The 11,357-nt window shown below is 44.2% G+C and overlaps 1 protein-coding gene across 1 annotated transcript in view; it reads left to right on the forward strand.

The window, feature by feature from the left end:
• LOC308302733 (AMSH-like protease) overlaps window positions 1-10,881 on the forward strand; it is a gene marked incomplete at both ends in the record, with an annotated part of 32,039 nt that extends 21,158 nt beyond the window's left edge. The window contains 6 exons of the mRNA XM_080747019.1: window positions 186-339; window positions 2,111-2,235; window positions 2,931-3,068; window positions 9,243-9,355; window positions 10,401-10,500; window positions 10,825-10,881. Of these exons, the coding sequence (XP_080603145.1) occupies window positions 186-339; window positions 2,111-2,235; window positions 2,931-3,068; window positions 9,243-9,355; window positions 10,401-10,500; window positions 10,825-10,881 (687 nt within the window). The remainder of the gene's footprint in view (window positions 1-185; window positions 340-2,110; window positions 2,236-2,930; window positions 3,069-9,242; window positions 9,356-10,400; window positions 10,501-10,824) is intronic.
• Window positions 10,882-11,357: the final 476 nt, after the last annotated feature.

The raw sequence follows: 11,357 nt of genomic DNA on the forward strand, positions 1-11,357 counted from the left end.
CTCACTCACTCACTGACTGACAGACAGCCCGGGGAGGTTTTGGTAGTAAATGCGACCTACGGTCGCAATGACAAATTAAACATTGGCCAAATTGTCAAATATTAGAGGCAGAAATTGTGAAAATAGCCGATCTACAAGGTTAAACAAACTGTAACGTGTATACTCCTTCCTACCTCTTTTCTCAGGTGGAAGCCAAAGTGCCTGAGGTGACGGACGGCTCTTGTCTGTCCCAGCAGCCAATCAGAAATCACGTACGCACCCCGGGGGCGGACCCTAACAGGAATAAGCCTCCGCCTCGCCCTCTCAACAGACCCACCCCCACACTCACTGGAGTACAGAGTGAGTGAACACACTCCGGGCAACTGCTTTTGGAAATAACACCCTTTCAGTCCAGTGCTGTTCAATCTGGAATGACCTACCTCTAACAATAAGAGACTGTTTGTCATTTCCATTGTTCAAGTATAACCAAAGAAATGTTTACTTGACAATCAAACGTGTGACCATGTATTGTTTTAATAGTCTTAATAGTATAGCACATGTATGTATAGTATAGTTTTTAATTATCCTTTTACTAATACAGGTGGAATAGTATAGTACTTGTATGTAGGTGTTCTAAATGCCTTCCCTTGATGTAAGGTTACTGTTGTTGGTATGTTTTGTGTTGTTTTGTGTGGGGACTACGGATGAAATTTAGCATTATTCTTCCGTCTAAATAAACAAATAAAGTAAAGTAAGTAGAATTGATATAGAAATAGCAGATCTACAAGCATAAAACGCCTCACGGTGCGAGGCATCTATTTTCATTATTTTAAATCATTTTCAAAATGATGAACACAAAACGAATGGTTTTGGACAGCAGAGAATCCCATCCCATACTTCCCTTTTCCCTGTGACACATTAGCCAGCTCTGCCTGGGGAATCCCGAGGGCATCCCCAGGCCAGTGTGGAGATATAATCCCCCCCATCCATCCATCCACCCATCCACCTGGTCCCCAGTCTTCCCCGTGGTCTCCTCCCAGCAGGGCGTGCCAGCCCGGAACACCTCCCTGGGGAGGCCACCAGATGCCCCCAAAACCACCTCCATCGGCATCTTTCTATTATGAAAAGGATATGGTTTCAAGTTCTCTGTCATGCCATGACTGATTTAAGAAATTATTTTAACAAGATTATTAACGAGTATTCTCTAGCAAAATATGTTCTATTACTTCAATTGTAATTTTGATTCCCAAGCATTCCTACATTGAACCCTAATGGTCTCTGACATTTCATTCGTGGTTGGTTGCATGTGTAGCAATCATAGGTTTTAAGAATGATACTGTAATAATGCCGAAACATCATTCTAAATATTGTGCTAATTTGTTTAGGAATCACTGCGCTAGTGTGCAGGACAAGGACAAATCACAGGCTGGGCTAACAAAAAACCTCAGTCGTGAGATTATTTTTTCGTCTCTGTTGAGTGGAAACCACGTGTCCAAAACTGATACTTTTCAGGATTCAAATTAAAAAACGGCAAACGTAGCAGCCCTACAAGCTCAAAACGCAGCTTGTGGATTTGCTACTTTTGATGCTTTTTTGTGACGCTGGCTGTAGTGTAGGATGTTCAAGTAGGGCGATCATTTGGGGACTGCTGATACGACCATATTGACACACAGAGATATTTTTTTAAAACAACTCTGCAAGTGGATAAGTGTGTTTCCGTATTGTATTAGCAGCTGTGTAAATAACAAGGTAGCTGCCAATGCTGCCATACCTTGCCACTGACGCCTCTGCAGTGCAGCGCTTCGGGTTGGCTTGAGATACTTGGCTGCGCTGCGGGAGTGGGACTCATTCAATATACTGTACAAAAACAGATGATAATATGGAGTTTGGGAGCGTAATTACGACGCATGTCTCATTAAAAACAATTTATATACAGTATATGTAGGCCAGGAACATGACACTACAGCATTTTTGCGTGAATTCATGACCAATACGAGGTGTAAACGCGATAGACGTCTAGGTAAAGACACCTAAACAATAATGGAAACGTTCCCGTTTAATCATGGCCTTAAATCTGCTGTTGCTGTCCTGTGTGTGCGCGTGCGTGTGTGTGTGTGTGTGTGCTGTGCAGCTCCTCGTACCGAGGGTCTCAGGAGGGTGATCATCCCCAGAGATTTGACGTATCGTTTCCTGCTGCTAGCCGACTCCAACACGACCAGAGGACTGGAGACGTGTGGAATCCTCTGTGGAAGACTGGTGAGATGATCCTCTTATTACTGCAACTACAGCAGTGGTCCTCAACCTGTGCAAATTATTTTGGGTGGGGTCCCCAGATGATTCACTTAATGTGCAACACTCTCACTCAACAGTAAACAGACCAACATAAAGTTTAACTGCATAGAAGGTATCTGCACATTTCTAAAGTAACGATTTAAGGACTTTTTAATACCCCTAAAATGAAGTTGAACATTGTCCAAATTATATATTGGACAATAGAGGCAGAAATTGTGAAAATAGCCGATCTACTTTCTCACAACGCCTCGCAACAGAACAGTGTTTTACTAAAATGCAATTCCTCAACTCTTAATGCTCGTCAGGGTGGGGGGGTCCCCAGTTAAAATATGATTATTTTGGGGGTCGTGGCCTGAAAAGGTTGAGAACCACTGAACTACAGGACCACATTACAATAAGACAACATGCTGCTGGAACATTAAAATAAGAAACATGATCTACAAGCTTCTAGATGAGCTACTTTTGAACAGCCAAAAAGTATTAAATAAGTGGTTAAACCTATTGTGATTAACACTGTGACTACCGGTAGCTGGGGAACCTGTTCAAGGACCACTGCCTGGGGGTCCCCAGGCAGTGGTCAGTCTGTAATAACAGACTGACTGACTTTCTGTCTGTCTCTGTCTCTCTCTGTCCCTGTCTGTCTGTCTGTCTGTCTGCAGACCCATAATGAGTTGATCCTCAGTCATGTGGTGGTGCCAAAGCAAAGTTCTGGTCCTGATTTCTGTGACATGGAGAATGTTGAGGAACTCTTCAGCTTCCAGGACCAACACAACCTGTTAACACTGGGCTGGATACATGTAAGAACGCACGCCACGCCACAGTCCCACTCCCCCCCCCCCCTTCTCCTTTGTGACGCCCCTGCACGCTACGCTACGCACAGAGTGATGTCTGTTGTCGCTTTCTGCCCCTCTTCATTTTGCATAATCATAATTCATCAATATCACCATGGTAACATAACCAGAGTATCAGGTTTTAGTTCCCCCGTGCAACGTAGAGGAGGGAAAGACACACAGAGTGTGTGTGTGTGTGTGTGTGCGTGTGTGTGTGTGTGTGTGTGTGTGTGTGTGTGTGTGTGTGTGTGTGTGTGTGTGTGTGTGTGTGTGTGTGTGTGTGTGTGTGTGTGTGTGTGTGTGTGTGTGTGTGTGTGTGTGTGTGTGTGTGTGTGTGTGTGTGTGTGTGTGTGTGTGTGTGTGTGCGTGCGTGTGCGCGTAACTATTAAAAGCTCCACCGGCTGTCTGTCTGTCCGTCTGTCACATCACGTCACACTTTTACCCTACTCTTATCGCCGCCACCGTTGGCCCTATCGATGCCAAACTTTGCTCACACACTCCTTGGATGGCAGCTCACAACCTCCGCCCCTGATTTCTCACATGGCCCTCCTCTAGCGCCACCATCGGGCCGATTTTTGGGAAAAAAACATTTTTGGCCACTGCTCCTACAGATTTTGGCCTAAAATCACGCAAAGCGGTACACACAGGGGCGGCTCCTCTATATGGGCTAGAGGGGCTAAGCCCCTCCTATCTTATGGGGGAAATATCCCTTAAAAAAATCAAAAATAAAAAGTTTTTTTTTTTTCTTTTTTTTTTTTAGAAGAAATATTATTTTTATATGCTGGTGGAACCTAAAGCAGTAACAGTATCAAAAAGTTACAAAAAAAACACCAAATATGTCCAAATGGGCTGAGTTCTTTTAGCCCAAGCCAGCTTTCATTGACTATCATTGAAGAATGATTGACAGCTTAGTGAGCTTACATGCCACGCCTGCTTCATATTCTTAACATTGTGGGGCTAGTTTCTGTCAGCCCAAAGAACACGCCCAGTTCTGTGACATCACTGTGTGATTATCGTTGAGCTGGGTGATTGACAGCTGGCATGCCACGCCTGCTTCATTTAGTCCCTGTTTGGAGACATGTTAGGGGGGCGGATTGTGTGAGGGATGCTATTGGATAGTATGAGAATGACTCAATCCGCCCCCTGGAATCTCAATCCACCCCCTATGACGTTGCACGGACGGGGCACCCTCCTGATGGAGGAAGTTCCCACTTTGCTCTGGAGAGTTTTTCAAAGGAGGGAGGGGGGGAGAGAGCCAGGGAGCCTGGAGCTCGGAGCTCCAGAGCCCAGGGTCCGGCCCCTCGCCGCTCGAGGCCGACCTGGGGGGCACTCTCGGTGGGGCAGGCCGGCGACGGCGCTGCCCCCCCGGCCCTGGAGCTCCGGAGGTGGTCGAGTATGCTGGTGCTGGGCGGAAAGTGGCCCAGATGGGTGTCTCTACTCGGGTTTGGGATGCAAAAGGTGGTCATAGGGGGTGGATTGAGATTCCAGGGGGCGGATTGAGTCATTCTCATACTATCCAATAGCATCCCTCACACAATCCGCCCCCTAACATACAATCCAATAGCATCCCTCACACAATCCGCCCCTAATCTGCTGTGGTCTGCAGCCAAACCCACTTGCCAGTTTGGGCTAATTTCATTCAGCCCGTAGGACGTGCCCACTGCAGTTCCACCATGTGACTGGCTTTTAACCAATGTCTGATGTCTGTGTTTGAGGAAGAGAAATACAATGTCGCGGGACAATTCAAATGGACTTATTATTTACTTTTTAATCGATTTTCTGTCATGTTCGTGGGAGAAAAAATAGAAGTCAAGAGACTGGTGGTGCAAATACAAAAGGAAAGACCACAAAATCATACATTTGGTGTGAAATGCTTGCCTTTTGGAGGAGAGTGCACAGTGGACCCAGTCATTCTAAAGGTATCGTTTTCATTTATCTGACAAAGTTAAGAATGGTCGCTGCTTTAATAACATTGGAAATGTGCTGTGGATTAAGCTGCCTGTCTTTAGATGCTGTTGTCAACGTGACTGCGTGCCTGTGTGTGTGTGTGTGTGTGTGTGTGTGTGTGTGTGTGCTTGTTTTGATTCGTGTCTGTACCGCGTGCGTTTGCGTTGGTACCGCTCGCACGCGCGTTAGTTTGTCACACAGTGTGTGTGTGTCTGTTTGTTTTGATTCGTGTCTGTACCGCGTGGGTTCGCGTCGGTATTGCGCGCATTCGTGCGTGTGTTTTGGTGCTTCGGTTTGTGTCAGTGGCGTGGCACGGTGGAGAGAGAGAGAGAGAGAGAGAGAGAGAGAGAGAGAGAGAGAGAGAGAGAGAGGTCCACCTCAAGCTGTAATAATCAAACCTTTTCATTAGTTGTCTGGTTCTGGTCTTATATTTTGTTTAAAAAGTACATGATGTTCTTGTGTGACCCTTAATTTAGGATTGTGTTATTCCTATGCTTAAAATGATGAGTATTGTCAACTCCACCAATAATGATGATAGTTATCTGCACATACAAACATAATGTTCACTGGAGCAGTGGAACCCCTGTTTGTTGTGGGCACTTCTGTTCATGTGCATCTCTTGCTATAACAAAGTAGCCTACAGTAGTGTCATTGCTGTAACTTGGCATCTGGAATGTGATGTTGCTGCAGGGTGAACTATGGCTAGCATATAGTATAATATGATGCTGTTGCTGCAGAGTGAACTATGGCTAGTAATAGTATATAGTGTGATGGATTTATTGATGTAGCAGAGTGGCTCACTGCCTCAGCCTGATAGCCTCAAAAGTCTAGTATTTCCCTCAGTCCATAGGGATATCCCTTTGGATCAATGGTTAAGATATTGGACTTCCACACGCGGGATACCCGAGTTCGAATCCCGGGCGTTACATTAGCCCTACCACCCAAAATCACCAAGAGCCGCTACTGGGTACACAGTATCCCTAAAGTCATGTCATCAGCATGGATCATTTCCCATATTCCCTCCTGATTGGCTACGATTGCCTTCTAAAGTTTGTGTATGCGACGTGGCGGTCGGTTATCTCTCGATTAGGGAGTCTTACTGGTATTTTTCAGTGGTTCAGTATGTACTGTATAAAACCCACGGACACACTTACTGTCACCACTTTCACTATCAACATGTGCTTAGGGCAGGGTTCTCCAATTAGTTTTCCCCAAGGGCCGAATCTCGTCTAGGGTACCAAGCCGAGGGCCACAGCATTGCAGGGGACGACGGTGGCGTTCCCGCTACTCCAGCGGCAGTTCAGATATCGTCGTTGTCCGGTGAAAATCTTGTATGTCCAAAACCGTTCGTTTTGCGCTTATCATTTTAAAAATGATTTAAACTAGTGAAAACAGCCGATCTACAAGCACACAACACCTCGCACCGCGAGGCGTTGTGTGCTTGTAGATCTGCTGTTTTCACTACTTTTGTGAGACGGCGTTGAATGATGAAGCAGGGCTTTACTTTGCCAAAGAACGTAAAGATTTGGAGATACGAGGTTTACACCTGACAACGACGATATACTAGTGTTGTTGCTGCTCTTATACCACCATTATTACTGGGGTTGGTGGGGGCCTGACAGTAGCCCCCCGCGGGCCGCAAATGGCCCGCCTATTGGGGAACCCTGGCTTAGGGAGTCTTACTGGTATTATAATGAAAGCAATTTGTTGATCACAGTTTTTTATTTGTCTTAAATCCATTTAGCCCTGTTACATCCTGTTACATCGATACATTATCAATCTGGCTAGCCATCGTCAAAGAAAAGGGAACGCCCACTCGGTTTGTCCCTCTTCCTTTGAGCTAGCTACAGTCTCGAGAGAATGATACTTTATTGCCTCTGTATATAGAATATACAAATATATAAATAAAGATTTACGAATTGAAGTTTTTCACTTACAACTTTCAGGCGTCTTTAGCCTCGGTCTCTGGGCTAAATAGGGGACAGACTTCACTAGAAAAAAATCATTAGTCACTAGGGCATTCACCAAATATTTGAATATTCGAATATCAAAGTCACTATTCAACGTTTGTTATTTTATTGTTTTCTCTTTAAAAAAATATATCAAACATATAATTTTCCGAATGTCTGAGTGTCTGTCTGTCTGAAACAGCGTTTCTCCTCAGTGGCTGGAGCAATTGATCTGAAATCGCATCACCATTAGCATATGAACACACCTAACATAACTGTGAAGCCTGTTTGTCACTTTCACAAATCATATGCTGTATATTAGCATTTTTATGGTGTATCTACTATCTATTCTGCATCTAGCATGAGGCATATCTATTCTGCATCTAGCATGAGGCAACATGTTTAACCAGCTGTGTGTGTGTGTGTGTGTGTGTGTGTGTGTGTGTGTGTGTGTGTGTGTGTGTGTGTGTGTGTGTGTGTGTGTGTGTGTGTGTGTGTGTGTGTGTGTGTGTGTGTGTGTGTGTGTGTGTGTGTGTGTGTGTGTAGGCAGGCGGGTGTGTGTGCAGGCGGGTGGGCGGGCGGGCGGGGGGGGGGGACACACACACAGTATCTCTGTAGCCATTAAACGAAACGGGTATTTCTTACATTGATGCTCCTACATATTATCATGCAAACACCAGTTAAAGTTACTTTCCATCCCTCATATACAGTGTGCACAGTGCACGCATCCCATAACCCACACACTGCACATCATTTCGGAGCTCATATCTTTGAACGGGTAAGGGCTAGTATATATAGTTTATAAAGCTTGGCTAGATAGGAAGTCATAAGAATGAGTTGTCAATGCCCCTGGTGGATGAATTTGTTAAAGCTCTATACCAGGGCTTCTCAAACCTTTTTAGGCCGTGACCCCCACAATAAACATATTTTAACCGGGGACCCCCACCCTGACAAGCACTTGGAATTGTAGGTATTAATGTGACTCGGTTCCACAGATAAATATTGTGAAAATAGCAGTTGAGGCGTTGCGAGGCGTTATGAGCATGTAGATCGGCTATTTTCACAATGTTTGCCTCTTGCTTACTTAATATTTGGGAGTTTGGCCAGTCCTGTCGAATATTGGAATAATCCTGTTGAATAATTCGAATACTAGAAATCACTATTCGCGAATGCCCTATTAGTCACTACTATACTTGCATGATTTTATTGAAATGATTTAAAATGTGAAGGATGTGAAACACCCTCAGACCAAATCAAAAGGGAATCCAACCTCCTGGGAGATAAAACCTTGCGTCCATCGCCCTGGAAACAGAACAGTCAACCATCTGTCCTTCTGTTTTTCTCCTTCACGTCTCATCACCTCGCTGGAATCATTTTGATTATGTTTTTATTATTAGATTGTTCAATATGGCCACTACTTATACCTAATTGCTTTGGCAATGTTGTCTGCCAATAAAGCTCATCACATTTTAATTGATCAGAGAGAGAGAGAGAGAGAGAGAAGGGGGGGGGGGGGGGGGGGGGGTGGAGAGAGAGAGAGAGAGAGAGAGAGAGAGAGAGAGAGAAGAACAAAGGGTTTTCAGATGGGAATTTTATACCTTGGCTATTTGAAAATAGCCGATCTACACATTTTCAAACATTTTGTACTTGGAGGTATTAATGAGGTCAGTTTGTTGCTCTCCTCAGGTTGGCAGAGGGAGTGATACATGTCTCTTTCTCTGCAGATCCATCCTACACATATAGTTTATGTCAGGGGTCTTCAACAGGGGGTCCGGGACCTCTAGGGGGGTCCTCAGAGTTTCTACATGGGTTCTCCTCTTTTATATTAACCACTTGAACCCTAGCATCCATACTCTGAGAACTTTAGCCAAAAAATGTGAGCTTGTAGATCGGCTATTTTTGGCAAAGAGGTTTGGTGTTGAAGGGAAAAAGAGCAGTAGGCCTACAGAGTACTACAACTTTATTAAGTATTGACGGTTCAAGTGGTTAAATATCTGAAAACATTAATTGACGTGAATCCAAAATACACTTGATGATTGTGCTGTCAAACGATGAAACTATATATATGGAATCTACGGTAAGGTTACGGGGGTCCCTGCTTCATCTCTCTCTAAGGGGTCCTTGGACTGAAAACATTGAAGGCCCCTGGGTTATGTTAATAAGTGATACATATATATATTTCTCTCTCTCTCTCTCTCTCTCTCTCTCTCTCTCTCTCTCTCTCTCTCTCTCTCTCTCTCTCCAGACTCATCCTACACAGACAGCGTTCCTGTCCAGTGTAGACCTCCATACACACTGCTCTTACCAGCTCATGCTACCTGAAGCTATCGCTATCGTCTGTGCCCCCAAACACAATGAGTAGGTGTAGCACACACACACACACACACACACACACACACACACACACACACACACACACACACACACACACACACACACACACACACACACACACACACACACACACACACACACACACACTATACTATACTTATTTGGAAATCAACATTTTAAGGCAAGTGATTTTATGAATGCCATGTCTTGTTTATTTTCATGTTTAACCGTGAGCACTAAAGCAAGAAATAACAGATCTACAAACTCAGATCGGCTATTTTTCGGTGCACGACATGAGCGTGCAACTAAGTGTAAATCAGGCATAACTCTTATCTCTAAATGTCTCAACGTAAACGTAAACCCCGATCTATTTTCTTTCCTAATTGTAAATATATCCTAACTATTGAAAAATAGCAGATATACAATCGTGAAAATTATAATTTTTACCCGTGTCTAAGTGTCTTTTGAATCCTTCTAAGGTTTTTTTTAAAACCCTGTGTTTCTATAATGTCAGCAATCTGGCCAGCCATCGTCAAAGAAAAGATCCTTTTCACTTAACAGCTCAGTTAGTCTGTTCTTGAGAGACTACTATGTCAGTGGTTCTCAACCTCTTCATGTGACATTTTCACAACTTTTTCAAAAATAGCAGATCTACAAGCTCGCAGCGCGGCACTGTCAGCTTGTATATCTGCTATTTTTCAACAGTTAAAGCAGTCAATAATTCTAGGCCTAAATGGGATAAAAAAGAAGAAGAAATGAACAGTTTTAACCGTAAAACAAGGATTTCTTAACCTGACTACCGCCAGATAGGTGGCAGCAGTGCGTACCACCCGGTAAAGTAGGGCGGTACGCACTGCTGCCACCTATCTGGCGGTAGTCAGGTTAAGGATTTCTATTGTGAGGACCAGGAACATTTTCCTCACAACGTCTATTTCTCAGATGTTTGCCTCAAGTAATAAACAACGCAAAGGGGAGTGAACAATAACGTTAAATTCTCTCTCTCTCTCTCTCTCTCTCTCTCTCTCTCTCTCTCTCTCTCTCTCTCTCTCTCTCTCTCTCTCTCTCTCAGTACTGGTGTATTCAGACTCACCACTGCAGGTATGTGTGAGGTCTCTGGCTGCAGACTGAAGGGGTTTCACCCACACTCTAAAGAACCTCCCCTGTTCTCTGTGAGTATTAACACGTGTGTGGGGGTCAGCAGGGGCTTTGGGTGGGTCGCTGTATGGTCAAAATAAACACGTATATGTGTTGTTTTTGAGTGAGTCTCGTTCGTTATTAATTATTAAAATTTTTAACAACCTTCAAACTTGGCATCCCTATTTTGGGCATGTCATTATACTGTATATTCACGATGTTAAATATTTATTTATTGTACTTCCACACAGGTGGCTCACCTCTAATTTAGTCTCCGTCTCTCTGTCTGTCTGACTCTGTCTGACTCTGTCTGTGTCTGTCTGTCTCTCTGTCTCTCTGTCTCTCTCTCTCTCTCTCAGGTATGTAAACATGTCCTAGTGAGGGACTCAAAAATCAGTGTGCTCGACCTCAGGTGACCAGCAGAGGGCACTACTCTTTCACCACTGAAAACACACCACCACACCGCAACCACTATTTATACAAGCTTTGTTTACCTGAAAATAGAAAACGTTCTTTTTGTATTTATTTATTTTTTTCCGAACAAAAGAAGCTGTGAAAGGAGGTTTCAGTAATGCAAGGGGGCTCCAGTGAGGCACTGAGACGGTGGTCTGGACTGCAGTGGGACTCCTCTTCTTTAAGCTCAAGGATAGGAGGATGGGAGACACGTGACGACCGGGCATGTGTCATGCTCACCATGAGTGACAAAACTCCCACCGGAAGTGCGATGAAATACAATACAGGACAGTGAATGGAGCTGAGCTAGACCAGTTTGTTTGTTCATTAGACCAGCTCATGAACAAACACCATTTATAAACGACTGAGACCTTTGTCATATAATCTGTTCAGGAATATAAAAGAAAACATATCACTGGAATGTTTACAATCCCTTGCT

Source organism: Nannobrachium achirus (genome assembly GCF_963921795.1).
Source record: "Nannobrachium achirus genome assembly, chromosome: 18".
NCBI lineage: Eukaryota > Metazoa > Chordata > Actinopteri > Myctophiformes > Myctophidae > Nannobrachium > Nannobrachium achirus.